This window comes from Nomascus leucogenys, chromosome 19 (assembly GCF_006542625.1).
Source record: "Nomascus leucogenys isolate Asia chromosome 19, Asia_NLE_v1, whole genome shotgun sequence".
NCBI classification, from domain to species: Eukaryota; Metazoa; Chordata; class Mammalia; order Primates; family Hylobatidae; genus Nomascus; species Nomascus leucogenys.
Window position 1 is genome coordinate 46578747 of NC_044399.1, and position 22551 is coordinate 46601297.

At 40.8% G+C, this 22551-nt stretch overlaps 1 protein-coding gene across 20 annotated transcripts in view; it reads left to right on the forward strand.

The window, feature by feature from the left end:
• Window positions 1-22551, forward strand: part of SLC8A1 (solute carrier family 8 member A1) — a 413146-nt gene that overhangs the window by 338662 nt on the left and 51933 nt on the right. For 11 of the 20 annotated variants that reach the window (XM_030800085.1, XM_030800096.1, XM_030800099.1 and 8 more), the window contains 3 exons: window positions 249-317; window positions 5618-5748; window positions 9748-9847. In XM_030800085.1, coding sequence (XP_030655945.1) covers window positions 249-317; window positions 5618-5748; window positions 9748-9847 — 300 coding nt within the window. The remainder of the gene's footprint in view (window positions 1-248; window positions 318-5617; window positions 5749-9747; window positions 9848-22551) is intronic. The other 9 variants (XM_030800095.1, XM_030800101.1, XM_030800103.1 and 6 more) reach the window with 1 other exon arrangement.

A 22551-nucleotide genomic window follows, 5' to 3' on the forward strand; every position in this document is an offset into this window, starting at 1 on the left:
GTAGACACAGTCTTGTTTGGCTCATGAAATACTCACTCATCTCTGAGCAGTGATATCCATCAGTAACCTCCACCAGAGCTCCCTTCTGTGACCTACCTAGGGGTGACCTATGACCATTTAATCCTCAAACTAACATTGTTTGTGATGTGTGCATCTGGATGTGATGTTTAGCTTACTAATACCAAAAAGCTCTGATAGCATATCAATGCAATCCATTCTGCTGATTTTTCTGCCTGTCCTTTTGCTAGGCCAACCTGTCTTCAGGAAGGTTCATGCTAGAGAACATCCGATTCTCTCTACTGTAATCACCATTGCAGGTACTCATTTCATCATGATCCTTGAAAACCACAGCCTCCAAGAGTTCTTTAATCTTAGAGACATTAGAGTCATGCATTTTAGCCCCTCTCCTCTCTAAAACATTGCTAAATAATGCTGCAGCTCCTCTGGCAGCCAGTGGTATGGTGGATTACAACAAAACACAAGCACGTGAGGGCAGAAAAGGAGCACTGAGGACGGGCCAGCCCAGCCTGCAAAGAAGACTGATCCCATGGCCTCTCTCTCTCCTGAGTTTCAATGTATTCCAGATTTCTTGCAAATATTTCTTCTCACGCATCAGTTTTTATCCCAAGTATAATGAAGTTTCTTTATTTTATTTGAGATGGGGATTCTCTCTGTCACTCAAGCTGGAGTGCAATGGTGGAATCAATCACAGCTCACTGAAGCTTCAACCTCCTGGGCCCAAAGGATCCTCGCACCTCAGCCTCCTGAGTAGCTAGGACTATAGGTGCGTACCACCATGCCCAGCTACTTTTTGTACTTTTTGTAGAGACGGGGTCTCACCATGTGGCCCAGGCTGGTCTGGAACTCCTGGGCTCAAGCAATCCACCCGCCTCTGCCTCACAAAGTGTTAGGATTACAGGAATGAGTCACGGTGCCCAACCATGAAGTTTCTTTTAAAGCTGAGCTGCATTTCTTCCCAGAACCTGCCCTTGCTGCCCCCAGGCAACGTGATGTTAGCCAGATATGCACAGATGATAGTACATCTGTGGGGTTTCTCCACAGGGTAAATAAATGACATTGACAGGGTGACTAGAGGATTACACAGCTATCCCAGATCTAATATAGGTTTAGAGATGATATTTGGGTCTATATCATCAGTCACTTTAGCCTCCAATCAAAGAAGCCAGCCACATGCTAAAAATTGTCAAGAGAGACCTCTGCTTTCTGACTTGTCAGCATACGTCTGAGTGGAGGATCAAAATGATCTGGAGCAAATTGTCCCACCACTGGCCTTGTCCGGCTCTCCAAATTCTACATTGTTTGTACAGTTTTAAAATGTGACTACATTAAAGACTCTCAACAGTGTCCCCTGAGGTAGAGATCTTGATAATGAGATGGACCTTATGAGTTGTGTTGTCTTCCCACTCTCAGCACTTCACCTCTTACCCTGACTCTGCTTCAAAATACAGCTTGAACCAGAGAGCATTAGAAATAGCTTTCTCAAAATGCTGCTTTCCCCAGATGCCAGGTACCTATTAGCTTTTATTATTTGCTATTGTTTGCAAAATCAATTACTCAGGAGAAGGGAGATTCCCCACTGGTGATTCTATTCCAGGATTGTTTTATGTCCTGTCAAAATTGATTTTATCAATGACTGTTAATTATGCATTTTATCTTTAAGTTGTTTGGATTGGTTAAGACTATGATGTTATGTAATTTATTCCCAACTTCTCAATAAAATATGGTGAATTTTAAAAGTGTGCACGTGCACTCAGGAGGAGAAAGAGTATATTTTCCATCTGAGAAAACTAAAACCACAGCATGTTATCTCACTCTGCAGAAGTAAAGAAATGAAACTGACCTCAACCATAGTAAAATGATCTGCTTTTGATCCAATGCTCCAAGAGAAAAGGAAACAAAATAGATGATTAAAATTCTAAAAATGCTGTTAAACCATTTCCCTATTTAACAGAAAGTATCTAAAGACAGAAAACAGTTTTGTTAAAAACTAGACTTGGCACTCATTTTTGCCAGTCAAAAATCTAGACCATCAATGTGAATTTATCAGTATAACTATAAAGCAATAATAGAAACTATACAGCTGCCATTTCTCAGTTACATATAAATAAAAGTTTATGATACTTAAGTCAAAACGGCCCTGACCCTTCCATGACCCTGTACCATTGTACTTTGATTTCTCTCTGCCTGGAATGAACTTCCGCATTCCACCACCTCCTAGCCATCCTTACCATCACCTTCACCGGGCGGCAATCTTCTATATGTGCTTCAAGGCCAACTTCAAATAGCTCCTCTTTCCTGCAGCTTCCTTCAGGAAAGGAAGCCTTCCTTCCCTGACTCCCTTTAGGCCAACTGAGTTGTTCCCCAACCCTGATCCCCTAGTCCTTATCATGCCTAGAAGTTGTCCATTGTATATTCCTGTCCCCATTACATCGTAAGTTCCTGGAAAGTAGAGGAGGAAGTGCTGACATGGTATGGAGTACAATGACATGTGCTCAATGAAAAAATGATCCGTTTTTTATGGGTTGAGCAACTAAGAGGCTTTATTAACAGTGAGTTGGAGAGTCACACAGCAAATACTTATTGAGCACCTACTATATTCCATATATTGTAATAGGTGCCAGAGGATGCAAGGATGGTTCAAAGCACAATGAAACTTATTGTTCTATCTCAGTGAGTTTATGTGCTAGATATTTCTATGTAAAGATAATTAAAAATTTAAAAAACAGTCTATGAAAATGTCCATGGTCTATATACACAACGAATATTAAGGAATTAATATAAGGTTAGAGTGGTACTTCTTAAATCTTCTCACTCATCAATAGGGAGTTATTTCATGCCAGAAGAGGTGGGGTTTTGAAAGATAAGTGAGATTTAACCAAATGAAAATTGTGAAGCTTGTCCAGGTGAATACACAAAGGGATAAAAGTGTGGAATTAAGAAATCTAAGACCCTTTGAAGCAAGAGTGTAGCAAATGATAGAAACAGTGTGCCTTATTGTTTTTTGGGTTAATATGAAATAAGTTAACACTATATTTCTTAATTTTTGTCATTCCCATACCGCTTTGGTTGCATACCAACTATGCTATTTAATGTAATTTTTTAAATTGCCTCATGTTTATACTTTATTTGTTTTTAAAAGAAAACTTTAAGTCACTAACACAGGAAAACTAGTATCGTTTGTGACAAATAGAAAGTAAAATTTAGAAATTTTTACAATGGAAAAATTTATTAAATTCTAGCTAGATGATGGCAAGTGCTCTATACCTGAGAACTATTTTGACTATCTATCTTAAAAGGTACAAATTGAGATATTAGGAAGTAGTTACAGACCTAACAGCACCAAATTAAGCATTTCTTCCTGATCAGAAGAACTGAAGGGTTTTTGGGAAAAAAAGAACCTTTTCACTCATTGTATGATTTGACTTCATTTACTTAATCCATGTCCAGTTATTTAATACCATGATCAAAACCAGTTTAATTTTGTGAAATGCTGCACTTAACAATGCTACCACATCACCTTTGCTTTGTAATTTCTCTATTTTTTCTAGGTAGATTGCCTTGAGCCCCATTAAAAGCAACTTGTCATTTATAAGTAAACTACAAAAAGAAGGCCATAATAAATATTCTCCCTCAATATCTTCACAGTTTAAATAGATGTCCAAGTTGTAATATTCCTTCTTCTGAGAAAACCATTCTAGTTCTGTGTACGTCTTCAACTCATCCATGTTCAGCCAAAGTTTCAAACAAAGATGTATAAACTACAAAGTAGTTTAAACTACAAAGTAGCATAAACTACTGCTATGAAAACTACCAATAACATTATCCTGGGTTCAAGGATCACAAAGCAGTGGTAATCAAAATTATTAATTTCATTGCTGGATAAATTGCACTTCATGTATGTCAGCCACCTCTCTTGACTAGACACACATAATTTTGCAAGGACAAATCTTGGAGAACCAGAACCCTTTGCCTTCCCTTGGGTCATAACTTCCCAATCCTACCATAAAAAATATTACCACTTTTATAGTTAAAATTAATCTCCTTGCCCCTCTCCTTTGCTTCTGCTAACATTCAGCAGCTTCTGGCCAGTCCAAAATAATTTATGTTTAGTCTTCATCTAATCTATTTGGTGCCCTGTAATCTCTGAGGCTAGGAAAGCAGATTTTAAAATGAGCTTTTAGGAAGACACTATAAAATGTATACTAAAGAATTAATCAATATGCTACATTCTGCTTTTGCCTTTTGTTGGTTTTGACCCTTGAAATATTAAATTCTGGCAGTGCCTCCAGCCCATGCACTCCCTGCCCTCACAATGAGCACCTAGCCTAGGAACCATTGCCTGCAACAGTTGCCAAAGCAACAATGGAGTCGCCATAGCATGGTCCCTCAGCAGAGGGGAGGCCATGGGTCTTTGGAGGTAATGGGAGGTATGGACTTCTACAGAAGCTAATGTTTAAGCGCACCAGGCCAGAAGCCAGGACCAAACATCCCTTTTATTGGATGTCTTTTTAGTCAATAGCCCCCTATTGGAGGCACTTTGTCCAGAGATCCTAGAAATGAGGCCATCAGGGCTGAGGTCTTTCCATATCACTGATGCTGTTTCATTGGAGACAATGTTCATTCCACTTAAATCTGAGAAAAAGTAGCTTGTCTTGTTTCAGCATTCTGGGCCTAAAGGATAAGGGTAATTATAGGACCAGTGTTTGTCCTTCTTATGTGCATGGCCTTTTCAGTCTGGGATTTATCCTAATGACCTTCACACAGAGAGAGCCAACTGTGAGCTTCCCCTCATTAATGGGCTCTCGGATCCATTAACATTTCCTCAGCACCCACCATCCTCTCCTGGACTGTAAGCTACATGGTGGTTCTGGAAATAATTGTGCTCACATGGTGAGTCAGTATTTTAACTCCCGAAAGGCCTCACCCTTGCCCTCCCTGTTTACTTTAACATGGCCAAGGTTTTCCTAACAAATTTTGGCTTTGCACCAGATTGAAGCAGCCCTGGAGCCCAAGCATCTCACAGAAACATGGAATGGATGTTTTGCTGTTTAACTTGCAACAGGGTCTCTTGGCAAGAGAGAGGCTAAAGTCAGAATTTCCTGTTCCCCATCTCTTTGGGCCTCAGGCATTTTCTGTTGCCCCTAGAAAGTGGAGAGGAAGAGGCCAGACTCTGCCATCTCTCAGGGTCACTCTAGCACTTTCAATTGTGTTTCCCTTTGGTCACGTGCTGAAAGGATGTGTACAAACAGCCAACTGAGCCAGCGTCACAGGGAATAGCTGGGTGACTCCCTTAACGTAGACAATGTACAGGCAGAGCCTTTGTTCTCAGTGACAAGCCCCATACATTACTTTTCCTCAACTGAACTTCTGCATGAGCTTAGATTGTGAGATGTTATAATCACTTGCTGTCACAGTGATATGCTGCCTTACATGCCAAGTGTCTGTCTGGCTCTTCCCTCCAGCATCGTGATCTCACCCAGGGGGCTTTAGTAGGTCATTAGGGCTTCCTTCCTCCTTGGCTTTCTTATGGCAGGATCCAGGGATTTCCAAATGAAACAGAGCACAGTGCCCACTCTCTGATACTTCCGTTTCACAGATGAATATGATGACAAGCAGCCACTGACCAGCAAAGAGGAAGAGGAGAGGCGCATTGCAGAAATGGGGCGCCCCATCCTGGGAGAGCACACCAAGTTGGAAGTGATCATCGAAGAATCCTATGAATTCAAGGTACGCTCACCAACACTGCCCACCAGGAGCCAGGCTCACCTGGGGACAGAAACTGTTCATAGGGTTGGCCGAAGCAGTAAGATCCATCTGGAAAGAGTAGTAGATGTAATTTCAGGAATTGGCTTGTGAATTGAGAGCCTTTGGGGCCAAATTGGAATTATAGAGTTAATCAGGAACCAAGGAGTCCTGTAAACCAAACAGCATCAGAACCAGGGCCCAGCAGGAGGCATCCATGACTGCACAAGGTCAGAGGTGCCCCAAAGGGAAGGTTTAATCTGAGGGGATAGCAAGGAAGATGCAAAGGTGGATCCTAAGAGATTGTTATGTGTGGAAGAAACCAAGTTCTATTTGAAAATGCTAATAAATCTGTCAGAGCCAGGCATTCACACTGCTGAAAATTAGGGGGCTTTTGTTTTGGAGGGGGCTAGTAATGTCTCCCTGTGGAACATCCTACTGACAAGCTCTCATTTATATTTAATCATTCTCTTCAGATCCAAGGACATTTTAGTACCGTCAATATACCGAACGTAGAGTGCCTGCAACCGGAGTTTACAGTTGAGCTGATAAAATTGGATTCCCAGTTCTCTAGATGATAAAAGTCATTTTTGCAGAAGTTGAATGTGTGGGCCTCGGGATGGAGCTTAAGACTTTGAAGTGAAATTTCCTGTTGATCCTTAGCTGCTCCCTCTGTCCCTATGTCCCCTCCCATCCCTTCTCCCCTACATGGTTCTAGCATTTGGGAAGACCACGGGGGAAGAAACACTTCAGTTCTGCAGTGGGATATGAAAGGTGCATCCCCTCTCTTGCTTTCCAGAATTACAAACCCAGAGCACAGCAGTATTTTACCTGCTTACTTTTCAAAAGCAGACACTGTTCCTGTCTGAAACACCAGAATGAAGGTTTCAAAAGAGAGAATCAGACCACCAATTTAGAAGTTTCAGATTTTATCTGGACTTCTCATAATAGTCCCCTCTTTTCCTTTAGCTGGATCCATTAATTATTTTTTAATTTAGCTCACAAATGGAGGTGCCTGATAGGAGACAGGTGGAAAACAAAATGTCTTTGAAATTAAAGTGGAATATTTTAAGATAAAAATGCAATTAAAATTTTTCCTTCAGGCCACTGAGAATCTGTCTGTTAACTCTTCTTTCACACATTTCCATAGGAGGAGGGGGTCAGGGGGTAAACAGTGGAACCAATGCTTTCTAGGCAGACCCCGATCATTAGACCCCCATTGTATGACACAGAACTTGGCTTGTTGCACAACCATGCCTGGAATGTGCACAAGTTCCCTGTAATTCCAGAAGTCGGGGAATCTCAGACTGTCCATTTCTGGTGACCCATCTACTCATCTTTTCTCCATGTGTGTTCAACCTCACTCTTCCTCATTCACCCTCTTTTCATTTGGAATCAGAGAGCCTAGTGCCATTTTCTGCAGCAGAGAGTCTATGGGTTGGTATTCCTGAAGCAAGCTTGCCCCTGCCCTTTGCCTGAGTTCTCCTGGGGAATTGTGTGTTCTCTCCCTTATGGGATAATCCCCAACCTTCCCCTTCCATGCACCCATGACAGGAAGAGCAATCATAGTAACTTCCCAAAAGAAGCATTAAGTTAAGTAAGGCCAGGCACAGTCTTCCAGGCAGCAAAGCTTTCTTGGGTCCAAAGCCCTTTCTGGTAACCACTATAATGATATGACCATTTGAAAGTACCCCAAGTCTCTACATGAAACCAGTTGTTTGGGGTACTTATCTTTGTAGGATAGCTTCCATAGACTATTTCCTGTCGTCTCTTCAAAGTTCATCAGTATAGTTACCATTAATAACTATAGGGCATGTTAGGGGCATGTTTTAGAACTGCCCTTAAGTATCAGCTTTGATTTTATATTATTTAAGAAATTTCTTTTACTAGAACATAGGTATTTTAAAGAACTTACTCAGAGCTCCCAGAACTGTACCAGAGACCCAAATCCAGGTGATACCTTTCAATGGCCCCCTCTGCTTTACCCACTGAGTTCTTGTTTACTATGGTGTGACTGAGGACCTGGTTTTATTAACACCCATTGCTGAGGGTGAGGTTTTCACAAGCCTTTGAAAATCTAGTGCAGTGAAAAACTGATCACTAGCATTTTGGAAACTCCTAGGTAAATACAGACAACAGTGTCCAAGTTCAGGTGTCTGAACTATATGTTTATTCACTCTCATTTTTCCCACAGGTCAAGGAAGGATACATATGCAAATTAAGTCCTAGGAAGAACCCTGGCTATACTATAATCCCCCAGGATTAACATGAACTACAGTTTAAAATCTACCCTGAGTTTTACACATAGAAGTTTAGTTTATCTTAAACATTTGTTCTTTAGCAGCTATTTCTTGAGGAAAGTCTGTGCTCAATGTTAGAGAAGTCTATCTGTTCAATTGTTTATTTCCCGGGTCATGGGATACTCCATCATGGATTCAGCACAGAGTGCCCCTTTGGAGAGAACTGTCCCAAGTTTCCACTACATTAGGAAAAATTGAGGTCATTTCTTATTACATTCTACAAGGCACTTTGAATTTGTAGCAGTGAGGATGGTCAGAGTACTTGATGAGATGTGGCTGAGTTGAGAGAGGAAAGATGGATGCTGGTCATGTGCTTCAAGTTATGGTGGCCAAGAGCAGTGATGGTTACAGCTGTTATCAGGGGCACCAGCAGTTCTAGACACACAGCTAGAAGCTGAAAGGTCATCACCCTAAGGACATACAATTCAGCCAAGAATAATGTCACGAATACAGAGTGAGCCAGTTGGAGATGGGCCCTTTCATGCTTATTATCTTCTCAATGTTTCAAGTCTGTTCCAATGACTCTTCTTGAGCAAACGTGCTGGATATTATGATTTGGCTTTGGCCTTTAATACAAGCCCTTCAGATAGCATTTTGCTTACTCCCAGTTAGCTGGAAATGTGCTCTCTTAAACCGTAGTCAACTCAGGTACATTGCATAAAACATATAAAGATTTTCACCTATGACAAATAATTTCTGCCTCTTTGCAATTAGTGGAAATTCGAGGATGCTCTGACAGTAAGTGTGGATGTTTGGTAGACTAGTCACTGTGGTAGTTTCTTGGGAAGAGCAGCCTTAGTGTCTTGGAAATGACTTTTCTCCCTGTAGTTGCCATGACTTGTGGTACTGCTTTCAGTCCATCTGCTTACTTAGTTTTCTCGTGAACATTTGGCTGCTCCTTTTGTTACATTAACTGAATTTAGAAAGCTAGAGAGTACTGATTGTACAAAACAAGGTGCTTAAAAAGTTCCAAAGAAAAATAAGGGGTATGCAGCACAGTGCCAGTAAAGCAGGGGAGATTTAGGGCAAGGTAAACGGCAACGTACCCTAAACCATAAGAACCGATCTTTTCTTGTCTTTGTCTATTCTTGTTTGCAATAGGAATAGGGTGAGCCTGGGATTCTCTAACAGGCAAGAGGCTGACAAAATAGTACCCAGAGAAAAATCCATTTAGTGATGACCATGCAGCAGGCAACCCGGAGACTCCATTATCTGGCTACATTTCATTGATAAACAAAAACCAATGGCAATATTTTTTGGTTCCATAATCTGTTTGTCACTTCCGGCTATTCGCAGATATGCAGTGCTGAATAGGGCATATGTTAATTCACTTGCAGATGAAACACTACAGATGAAACCAGTAGAGAAGGAAGTTGGTAAAGCATTCAGGGGGATGGATGGGCTTTTGCAGCATCTGCTATTCTAAACACTGAGGCTATTCTTCATTAGTCAGTGAAGGAGACTTGTATTTGCTACAAAGAAATTTCCATTTCAGAATGTTTCCAACTAAGGACCATGCTTGTTTGCATAATCATAACAGTGTTTGATGTCAATACTGTTGTTCTGAGCCTAACATCTGCTACCCTTTATATAACTCTGGAGTTTCAAAATCAACAAGGTCTTGGATTTCCCGAGGCCTTAGCAAACCCAGCATTTATTATATTTTTCTTTTCAACCTTTCTAGAGTACTGTGGACAAACTCATTAAGAAGACAAACCTGGCCCTTGTGGTTGGGACAAACAGCTGGAGAGAACAGTTCATTGAAGCTATCACTGTCAGTGCTGGTGAGTGCCTTTCTCTGCATATTATAAATTCAAATTGCCCAATCTGAGCTGAGTTTTCCTACCGTGGCTACTTGGTCTATGGCAAAGCACCAAAGGGCCTCCGTGACAAAATTAAGGGAGAAATAAGTTTATTTGTTACATGTATGCACATTTTAAAGACTAAATTGACTATCTAGATGAAGCAAATGTCTTCAAACATGACATTTTTCTCCATCTATATTGCATCCTTCTGGAAATAGACAAGATAAATTTAAAGCGTTTTGTGTCTCTAATTCACGAATAGCCAATCACTAGGCTTTGTCTGGAAAATTCCCTGTAAGCAGCACAAAGGTGGCCAAGTGAAGGTCAAGAATACAGCAGCAAAATCCTAGGTGGAAAGGGAAGACATTAAGACACTTGACCACAACCATCTGCATCATTTTACACTCTCTTCAACAACATTCAACAAATACGTGTTTGCACTGGCTCTAGAAATAGAAATAGAATCACATTCTGTTTCTTCTTGCACAAGCAAAGTACAGAGTTTTATTTAGGAAGATACTACAAAATGAAGTGTTTTTCAAACTCAAGGAGTCAGAAACCTGAGGGAATTAAATACAGAGAGAAGTGTCCTCTTCCTGTATTGTCAAACCCTGTCCATTCTTTGTGTGATTGTATAACGATAGAGGAAAGTCCCTCTTAAAGATTCATGAAAGCAACACTGTCCTTGGATTTCTTTTTTTCCTGTCCTTCTGCTCCATCTACACCGGCTCTCTTTAACGATCCCTGCAGGCTCATCTTCTACAGTTGCAACGAATTAACAAAGGTAGAGTTTCCTAAATAGTAGTGATTCCCAAGCTGTAAAATTTGGAAACTGCGTCACTAGCAGTTGGGCCATGATTTCTACCCCAAATCCCTCTTTCCAGTCTGCCACAGGGTAATTTGACACATCTCCCAAGAGCTGTGGGAACAGAGGATAGTAAAAATTTTATGCCTGTTTATTATTAGTGTGCTTATAATCTTGCTTTGGTTTCTTGCAATTGAATATATAGTGGGAATTTATGAACATTAAATGGTGGGTAACTGCTCAGGAGAGTGGATTTGGAATTTGCATATAAGATCTAATAGAAGGAGTGGTAAACTCCCTTTTATTTCTTACATTTTTCTATAAATCTAAGATTAATATATGAGGCATGAGCTATACTCCCTCTTCACAGACACAACTAAGCAGACAAAAATTGCTAGAATAAGAAACTGCTGACGAAGCCAATAGTAGAAAATATTAAAAATGAACATTTTTACGGGCCTTGACATATTAGAATTGAAACATTAAAAGCATCCTAAGCCTTATAGTGAACCATTTCTAATCATTTCTGTTTTCTTAGCTGCAGGTATATGAGCATTTGTATAACAACCATAAGCTGGCCATCATTCCTTCGTTTTTCTATGTCAATTATTGTTCTTGGTGCAAGGCACATGACAGCAAATGACAGCAAATGAAACAAGGCACATGACAGCAAATGAAACAAATACCCCCTCCCAAGTGGAGCTTACAGTCTAATGGAGGATACAGTAAATCAGACAGATACATTAAAATGAAGTGTATTTATGATGATAAGTTTGTCACGGAGGAAAGTAAAGCTGCGGAAGGGAACAGGAAATACGTGTAGGGTCTGGAATTTCAGAGAGATGGCCAAGATGACCCCATCAATAGACCTATTAAGGCCAAATTTGCTTTTCTAGCAGTGGAATGGTTTATGTTGGTTCATTCACATAGTTTTGTGACTCTCAAGAACAAGGAAACATTTTATGACCAGTCTATGGCAATAGAAAAGGGCAGCTTTAAACAGTGAGTGGGATTCTGCTGCCAACAAGGCCAGTGTCATGTATTTGATTCTGGTGAGAATAGGTATACAGAGAAACAACTAGAAAGATGTTAATACTGCCTTACTTAAAAGAGGTGGATTTTGACTTGCAAACACTTTCATATGTTGTGTTTAATATTATAATTATCGTTATCTTACTGAGGAAGAATCTGAGTCTGAGAGAGGCCACATGTCTTTAGAACATAGCTTAGATGCTAAATTTTATGAAGACTAGTCCAGTGTGCTATCTACTGCCCTTTAGAAGAAGGAAATTCCAAAATGAGGAAAATTGCTGCCTACTGTCACAGAGAGACTGGCCGCACGTCACATTACCTGCGGCCATGGTGTCATCATTTCATGATGGAACTAACTCCTGCCTAGAGCTTTTGAAGAATTGCTAATAACTGAGGTGTGAAACCTCTCAAGTCTTCTTGTCATACAATATATTGTGCTTTATGTTTCTAAGTGACTGCTTGGAAATAAGGCATGACTGCTTAGAAATTCGCAGGCTGCTGGGTAAATCGACTTTATTTACAATTTTGAGAGACGACATATCAGAAAAGCAAACCCATGTTTTAAAAGCACCAAATTATACTCAGTTACATGAAGGGCAGTTTTAAAAGTTGAGTATTTGTCTTTATGATTAAATTTAACTGTCTAAAGAATGTCAGTATTCTTAGGCTGTTACACAGGCAATAAAATTTGTAAAGCAGCATTTATTGAAGTCAGACTTTCATTGGATTTTAAAATTTCATGGCTAAATAGTTGAGAGTCAGTACAATTTGCCTTATTACAAATATTAAATTGCTTTTAAAGGGCTCTACTGAGAGGTTTCTTTGCTATGCAATTTTCTGTGCAAAATTAACTCAATATATCTCGCTAAACAAAAATAATAATTTTGTAAATAGGGATTTGCTTTTCTTTCTCAGTAACTGTATTCAAACTGGTTTCAGAGTCAAACCTGTGGCAATCTTCTTGTCCCTCTGCTTTTTCTGAATTTCATAGCTCAGTACTTGGGCCTCCTGTGACCATAATGATACTGCAAACCCAGTTCTTTTAATTCCATATTTGAAGAGTTAAAGGATTTATGAGAATCCAGAGATTAGGAAGGGATTAAGCAGTTACATCCTGGCAGTTCTCCTTCTGTTTCTTCCTGGGTTGAACACTAGGAGCAGTGGGTTCTGCAGTTCAATGGCTGTCAAAATTTGCAAGGCAAGTCCAGTACCATGAGGTGCTGTTAAGATGTGCCAGCATATGCCCTTCTCCATGAAGCCAGCATTCACTGTCCAGTTTGAATTTTTCCCAAATCTCTCTCCTTCTACCAGGGCAGAATGGTGAGTTGACTCTAAAAAATCGTGTGCCAGCTGAGGTATCAAGGGAAATAAGTGCGTCAGAGAAGAGGGCAAACATTAGCTGGATAAAGGGAACCAGGATGCCAGTGCCAGTTCCACAACCACCATATCGCTCTTCACAACAGCTTTGGGCAGAGGCGAGGCAAAGGAGAGAATGATTGCAAGGCTGGCTTTGGAGACAGATGTGGGTTTGTGTCCCTGCCTTCCAAAACCTCCCTAGGTGACTCCAGGAGATTACTACAACCTCAAGATCTCAGTTTGCTCACACCTCAGAATCTCAGTTTGCTCATATGTAAAGTAGAAATAACGGCTTCATTCATAGAGCTGCCATAAGAATTAAACCGTGTGCATTTTCACAAAGGCCATCTGTATATGAAAATACCAAAGTTGGTTGTTTGGGAGGCAATTCCATTATAGAACCTATAATAAAATATGATCAAATTTTGTGCAAATGCAATTAATTCAATTTAATTAATAAAATGGCTATGGGACTAAAAACACACTGGTTAACTTCTTTCTTTCATGGTATTATGCATACCATTTTATAGATAAGAACACTGAGGTTCAGAAAAACAATGTAACTACTTGCTCAAGAAGCAAAACTGTTAAGGGGCAGTGCCAGGGAACAAAGCAGCCCAACAGTCGCTCCAGCATGAAGGGTGCACTTGCTTGCTGTGCATGAGGCCTGAGTGAACACACATGTAGAACACACATATACAAAGGCACACAGAGACATGCATGCATTGTGCATGCATTGTGCAAACACACATGAACACAGAGACACACATACAAATCAGGTATGCATGTACACAGAGGCATACACACATACAAAGATACACAAAACATGCATACATAGACATGCACATTATATAGTAGGTATTTGTTTGGATATTGGAGCTGCAGCTTGAAATAGAAATGGGTTTTTTTTCCTTAATATTTGTTAGGTCTCCTTATAGTCCAGTGCATAAGTTCCTTGGGGAGGATGCCAGTCAATTCCCTAAAGAACGAAGGGAAGAATTTGTATTCCTAGGTACACCCATAGGCTTCTCCTGCCTAGTAATTTGTGACTTTCTTTGAAGTCAACACACTCCTCCCTCTTTTTTTTTCTTGAGACGGAGTCTCGCTCTGTCGCCCAGGCTGGAGTGCAGTGGTGCAATCTCGGCTCACTGCAAGCTCCGCCTCCCGGGTTCACGCCATTCTCCTGCCTCAGCCTCTCCGAGTAGCTGGGACTACAGGCGCCTGCCACCATGCCCGGCTAATTTTTTGTATTTTTAGTAGAGACGGGGTTTCACTGTGGTCTTGATCTCCTGACCTCGTGATCTGCCCACCTCAGCCTCCCAAAGTGCTGAGATTACAAGCGTGAGCCACCGTGCCCGGCCACACTCCTCCCTCTTTTACCTAATATTAAATATTCAGCATTAAAGAGTTTCCTGAAATTGTTTTTCTTTTGACATATCCATTTGCATATCAGACATAGTATGTATTGGCATCTTTATAATGAAAGAATACTCAAAAGTGACCCCCCCGCCCAAAAAAAAACTCCAGCAGTTTTGGTTCTGTCTCTTACCAACTGTATAACCTTGGCAAAGAATTTAACACTTCTGATTTTTGGTTTCATCATCAGGAAAAGGAGAGAGTTGGACTAGGCTAGCTCTAAGATACCATCCAATACTGAAACGTGGGAGCTCTGTCAATGGCCATTATAGGCCTACAGTAGCCCTGACGGGGATTTTGCTTCATGACCCGTCGGATTTTGACAATGGAAAAGCGTATCTTGCCCATCCCCTGGCTTGCCTAAACTAAATATTCAGCACAATAGCAGCATACACTTCACTTCTGTTCTTCTAGAAGGAAGGGAATTAGAGGAGAGTTGAAGTTTAGCCTCAAAGAAAGCCAAGTGAGATCATGATTCAGAACTGCCTATCTTCCTGTTACATAATTGGAACATGCCAGTGGAATCTTCTACAGCACAAGGGAAGACATTCTACGTGAGGCCCAGCTGGTGCATGCTGCTGACCTGTCCACACTCACTACACTTCACAGCAAATTAAAGTGACCCAGTTCTAGCTAAATAAATAAGTAGAGGGCATGTCACCTTAGCCCACCAGTCCAATATGGACACTAGTTCAGTTTGAAGGATGCTTCTGTCATCAGTCCATCCATGCATGCTCTGTGGATTAATATCCTCAATTATTTAATATAAAATACTGTCAAGTCAGTGGTCCCCTGGACAATAATTCACTTGACTGTCAGCCTGAAGGCTAATCTACTCTAAAAGTCTTAATAAAAATGGTACCTCAAATGAGTTTCAAGGGATTGCCATGAAATCTGGTCTAAGCAGGAGTCTTTTCAGCATCTCATCTGTTACTGAACATCATTACTATGGGGAAATTCTCATTACTTAACCCTTGTGATAACCTTAGGTCATCTGAAAATCCAATTTGAGCAGTTAAAAATTCTGCTAGGGCCGGGCACGGTGGCTCATGCCTGTAATCCCAGTAGGGGAGGGCCGAGGCAGGTAGATCACGAGGTCAGGAGATGGAGACCATCCTGGCTAACAAGGTGAAACCCTGTCTCTACTAAAAATACAAAAAGTTAGCCAGGCATGGTGGCAGGTGCCTGTAGTCCCAGCTACTAGGAAGGCTGAGGCAGGAGAATGGTGTGAACCCGGGAGGCAGAGCTTGCAGCGAGCAGAGATCGCGCCACTGCACTCCAGCCTGGGCAACAGTGAGACTCTATCCCAAAAAAAAAAAAAAAATTCTGCTGTGTCAGATTTGACATAGCCTCAGTGTGACTAGAAGACAACCAAAAAAAGGAGGAAGGTGTTATCAATGGGAGTTCTCATTTTGCCCTGTTTCTTATGTGATATCAACATTCATAATTTTCCTTTGTCTAAAATCTTATGTTGACTGAGGTACATGAAGAAGGATGCTAGTCTCATGAGAAAAAGTAGGTACAACTGTCCAAAGAAAGTTTCTCACTTGAGCCAAGGAGTTCAAAACCAGCCTATGCAACATAGTGAAACCCCATCTCTACAAAAAAATAAAAAATTAGCTGGGTATGATAGTGCATGCCTGTAGTCTCAGCTACTCAGGCGGCTGAGGCAGTAGGATCACCTGAGCCCAGGAGTTCAAGGCTGCAGTGAGCCGTGATTGCACCACGAGACTGCCTAGGCTACAGAGTAAGACCCTAACTCCAAAAACAAAAAAGAAAAGTTTGTCAAAGACATATGAGTGTGAAATTGTGGCCCACTTTGGCCGGGTGCGGTGGCTCATGCCTGTAATCCCAACACTTTGGGAGTCTGAGGCAGGCGGATCACGAGGTCAGAAGATCGAGATCATCCTGGCTAACATGGTGAAACCCCGTCTCTACTAAAAATACAAAAAAAAAAAAAAGAAAAAAAATTAGCTGGGCATGGTGGCAGGTGCCTGTAGTCCCAGCTACTCGGGAAGCTGAGGCAAGAGAATGGCATGAACCCAGGAGGCAGAGCTTGCAGTGAGCCGAGATCTCACCACTGCACTCCAGCCTGGGTGACAGAGCGAGACTCTGTCTCAAAAAAAAATGAATAAAAATAAATAAATAAAAAATTGTGGCCCACTTTTTGTTTAATGTTACCATTTGGCTTCTATGACATGGCTGGTACTTTGTAGGCATTGTTTCTGTTCTTCACCTATATTCTGAGCTACGTCATTTTTCCCAAAGTTTACAACTATGGATCCTGAGGCCCAGAGTGGTTACGTGACTTGTGTAGGGTCACACAACTAGCAAGTGATTAGCTGGAATATGAAACCCCATCATTGTGAGTCTAATTCCAGTAGGCTTTCAGCTCGATCCTAGGTGTTCCTCCTACAACTTTAGTTTAGGTTTCAAGTGCTCACATTTCAGATGAGTTAATTCAGGACAAAAGGGATGAAGTTAACAAGTCTTTTAATCTCAGTTACACATGGGGAAGGATTTCCTAGAAAGTCCAGACTAAATCCCATCATAAGGAATGCAGAGGGACTTCCAAATTGTTTTTGTGATGTAGGAATTATATTTATATCTGGAGCCAGAAATTGTGTCAGGTCTTATGAAACAAAATGTAATCAATGCCCAGCCTTTTCTCCAAGCTCCCGGTCTCTCGCTGTGATATTATTAGTTATCTAGGTAGGTTGTTTCATGCTTAGAATCACTGGCATGCTTGAAAAAAATAGCAACAAAGGTCAAATAGCAATTATTTGAAACCAACAGGAGATATGAACAACACTGCTGCCATCCAACTTAGCTCTTATTCCTTGTTTCAGTGTAGAGCTAAGAGATTCACATTCTCTGTGATAGAGAGTGCATATAACATGGATGACAAATAAAGTGTTTAAATTCTTTATTTGTTGGAATCTTTGGCTTCTCTAGATACTTGAGTTCAATGGTCAAAAAGCCACCAATTAGATATGGGGCTCTGGACAAGACCTCTAACCTCCCCTGTGAGTTAATAGGATTAGAAGAGATGACCTTGTAAGTTGTCTTTAGGACATGGAAATACTAAAGGGTCCCTTAAAGGACCCTTCATTTTCATAAATAAAATGCCAACTTGCTTTCCATGTAACTGCTATTTGAAATTTAGAGTTCTAATTTATCCCACAAATTACTACTAATTTTACTTCACAGGTATCTTTAAATTATCCAGTCCATCCTTGTAAGTGATAATTTTTTTAAAATGTAAGCTAGTTCATTACATTTAGGACATTTTCTCAGTTTGAAATGTACTGACAAAATTGTATTTGGAAATTTGAAATCTCAGTTACAGTCTCTCTTCTATTTTTTGTTTTAAAAAGATGGGGTCTCCTCTGTTGCTCAGGCTGGACTGCAGTGGCACATCATAGTGGCATGTCATAGCTCACTATACCCTTGAACTCCTGCGCTCAAGTGATCCTCCAGTGTCACCCTCCTGAGTAGCTGGGACTACAGGCAGGCACCACCATGCCTGGCTTCTATTTAATTGTTACACATCCAGGTCTTGCTGAGTGTCCCACCCAAGCTGCCACCCTGCTCTTCTTGGTAGACCCATCTTATTCAAAACTGCAGAGGAGGTCAGGTGCAGTGGCTCACACTTGTAATCCCAGCACTTTGGGAGGCCAAGGCTGGTGGACCACTTGAGGCCAGGATTTCGAGACCAGCCTGGTCAACATGGCGAAACCCTGTCTCTACTAAAAATACAAAACAAAATAAATTAGCCAGGCGTGGTGGTGCACACCTGAAATCCCAGCTACTAGGGAGGCTGAAGCACAAGAATCACTTGAACCTGGAAGGCGGAGGCTGCAGTGAGCCGAAATCATGCCACTGCACTCCAGCCTGGGCAATGGAGCAAGATTCTGTCTCAAAACAAAAAACTGCAGAGGTAGTATCCAAACTACAGGTCTCATGCCTGTTCTTCTGCCTCACATTAACTCTATTTATCTGTTGTTTTACTATGTTGGAGGTTTTTCTAACCTGTATTCATTGCACATAACTATATATTGGAAGGTTGTTTGCTGCACCAGAATTTATGTAAGAGAGTGATACAAAAGATTCAAGTACCTTTCAAGAAATACATGCTTTCTGTGCATGTCTTGCCCCCAATAAAGAATTTCCTTTTTATTAATAAAAAAGAAAGAAATTTAGGGCTCTAACTTTAACCAAGATGCAATACCTACCTTAGAATACATGTTAAAGTGTGTAATTACACTGACTTCACAATATGTCACTTAAGACATTTGATGCTTAAAATACACTGTTTAATGGTCATGTTAAGTGAATTCAGTAGCCATTCATCCTTGATGAGAATTGGATATCACAAAGTAAATCTTAAAGTTTTTATCAGAGCCTCTTTTAAAATTGCCCTCATTGGAGTATAACTTATCTGTAATTTTAATTTTTATCTTTAATGTATGACATTTGGAAACTACTATTTTATCTTTTATGAAACCTCACAATGCCACCCACTAAACTTTAAACACGATAAATTCCTAATCTAAAGAGAAGCTTTTTTCCCTAGAAAATTAATTCTTGTCACCTTGCAACTGGAAGATCATAACTATATAATTCAATGGTTTCTAAATTGCTTTGGCCATTGGAAAGCACAGTCTTTTTTTAATCTATGTGTTCAAAATTCAGTCAACTCAGGTGACTAAAAGCATCCTTTATTTCTGCTTCAGACATTTTTTGTCCTATTTTTGTCTTAAAATATCTTATGCTCTATTAATAGGTACAGATCTGCTCAAGTCCTCTTAGAAGTAGGAAGACTCTAAATTAAAAACAACAACAACAACAGCAAATCTGCCCTGTTCATCACTATTTCTCTAACACCTAAGACAGTGCTTGGCAATAAGACAGTGCTTGGCAATGCTAAGTGTTTGTTTTATAAGGAATGAATACATTTATTTGTGAATTAAAGTTTTCTAATCCCTATATAACTGGATTAAAAGACATCATCATACTGTGACTGATCTAGAAAACAATCTATATAAATACACACACACACACATGCGATACACACGCCATATTTCAAAAGGAGTTTGAGACATTTGTTTTCTCTATGTCAAACTTCCTACCACTTGACATGGAGATGTGAACATTCACATATTTGTACACATAAGATATATTTATCTGTGTATGTGCAAATTGGACATGCAAATATAAAATGACATTTTCTGTCAATGTTCTTAAGTATTCTTAGTAAAATTTCACTGTTATGTAGCTGATAATTATGATCCTAAGAGGAAAAGCAGAGGGCATGAGTAAGAAGAAAGACAGAGTAATTTCCAGAGATAAACTATTTATGGGAGATATTCTAGGGACATACTAGTAGGTGAGCAAAGCAAATTTAGGATATCTATCGATCTAAAAATGCAGCAGTAGCAGGAGAAAATGTTGAATCAGGTAGCTACAGTTTCCACTTCCAGAACAAGGCAGGCCAGAAACACAGGTGGAAGTACGAGAGGGTGGGAGAAAAAAAAGCAATTATTTTCTGGCCCCTGGAAATGCTTTAGCTGATGCTTCTGAAAAGAATATTGGCTCGTTGGGCTATTCTTCTCTTAAATTGAGTATTATAAAATCTTGAGGAAAACACCATATTGAAGGGCTCCAGAATGATTCAGCACTCTTATTTGTAAGCCCAAAGTCATGTCTCTAATGCAGCTTTGTCTGGGGTGGCAGCAGCTCCGCTCTGCAAACAATGTGCCATCACTGGGTCCAAGAGCTCTTTTGTTGGCATGGGCTGCTGCAATGTGAATATAGTTTTAGTTGTTGCTTGCAAATCCACGTATGAGGCATGAGGAGACTTTTCATCACCAGTCGGCAGCCTTTGTATACTGTTTTCAGTAGGGGAAACATTGCAGCCTAATCCAAAGAAGTGGAAGGAGGAGAAACCATAGCCACCCTCCACCACACACAAACACTCTCCATAGGCAGAGAGGAGCCACATAAAAGTGACTGGCAGCATTACTTCTTGCTGTTCACAGCCTGCTCTCTTGATAAAGACCTTGTCTTTCCAACTCCTGCAATGAAATGCCACTCACCTGAACCAACCTTGGCACATATATCCCACCCCATGCTTCTCCCTTGCCTTGCCTTTGCCTGGTCAGGTCTGGCTGGGTGTTGTGTCTTATGGCTGTTAGATAGAGCATCTTAGAATCCTGGCACCGAGCTGGAAAGGAGCAGTGATTCTAACCTCCCCTTGCCTTTTTTTTTTTTTTTTTTAACAAATAAGAACCTGAGAACAGAGAGAGGGAGTCTCTTCCAAGATACAGAGAGACTGTTTTAGAACCCAAGGCTTCTGCTGCACCATAAAGCATTGCTCATTTTTCTTCTGGAGTTGTAGAACCAACGCCTTAACCATCAGACACTCCATATCTGCCTCCTGATGTTATCTACTGACCAGTGGGCTTCTTGGTGATGTGATGCCTTAGGATTAGACAAAGCAAAGACTGAAGCTTTCCTGGCCAACACCTTAGCAGCACTGAGTGACCGAATGGTCTCCCAGTTGGTGAATAGTTGTTTTATATCCACACAAGCCCCACAGCAGCCTCGTGCAGTAGCTACTCATGAACCCATTTACAAGAAATGGAGAAACTGAAGTTGGGATTCCCACCCTGACCCACAAGTTCTGATTCCCAAGTCAATCCTCTTCCCATCTTGTCACACTTGCCTCCCAAAGCTTAAAGCCAGTAGGACACAGGCATATTTCTGTTCTCTACACAGTTGTGCATGAGCTATTTTCTCTGCCTGGAATACTTTCCCTCCATATCCAATTATCTCTCCTCACTAAAGTCTTAGCTCACATGTCAACTGCTCAGAGGGGTTTCTCGGCCTCCCAGTCACCGGACTTCATTGTATTCATAACTCATATCAGTATCTGAAATTATTATATTTGTTATTTGCTTACTTTGATTACTATCTCCCCTTGCCAGAATGGAAATTCTGTGAGATCAGGGATCTTATTTTTCTGCATTTGCAATGCCTAGAACTGTGCCTGACACATAAGTCAACAATAAATACTTACTGAAGAAATGAGTGGCACTAATAAAGTCAGTCTTCCAACCACCCCATTCCCTTTGAAGATTTCCTAGAGGTCCAGGTTAGGGGATCAGCCTGGGCTTGAGGTGCAAAGCAGTGACCCAAAATATTTTAGAGTTCAAACCTACAGACTTAATAGAATATGCACCAGGCCTTGACCAAATAAAAAAGATAGGCCACTGACTTATTGACAATAGGAGGGAAAGAGAGATTTTCCAGATGGTTGATATTGAAGAAAAACATCACAACATCATGTCGCATGGTTACTATTTATGAGAGACAAGAAAGCCATGGCAGACAGACAAACAAGATTGTCAGCACCCACCTTAGCCTACCTACCCTCTAATAGAAGTGTTCAGGAGCAGTGAGGGAAGGAGATGCTCCATCTGAATTCCACCAATCAGCTAATTTCCCTCAAGCCAAAACTAAGTTTACTATTGTGAGCACAGAACTTCTCTTAAGAATCTTGTTTATACCTTTCCAATAGCACAAAAGAGAAAGTTGGTTTTGACTATGCCCATTTTCCAGAAGGAGAAACAGAGGCACACAGAATCTGTGAGGTGGCCAAGAGCAAGTAAATCATGGGACCTTATGGTCAGTGGAGGGCCCTGCTTACTGAGATCTCATTAAAAAATCACAACAGAAGGAAAGAGGAACAGGCAGATGAGGGGTGCCTTGAGCAACTGCCATCACTTTGTATTGTGCAAACCAAAGACATCATTAGACTGTTACTCAATTTGCATCACTACTTTGCTCGAACATTAACTTTCAAACCCTATGTTCAGAACAGAGTTCATTTAGGAGATCCTGAGATCAGGAAAAGAGTTATGAGACTGTTATTGTCATTGCTGAAGAGCCAGAGTCCTTTCCATTTGCTCCCCAGAGAGACAGATGTTTGCCACCAAAAGGAGGAGAATCCCACTTCCCAATGGGGCTGAAATAAACCACGAATAGAGGATTTGCATAAAGATGCATTTTT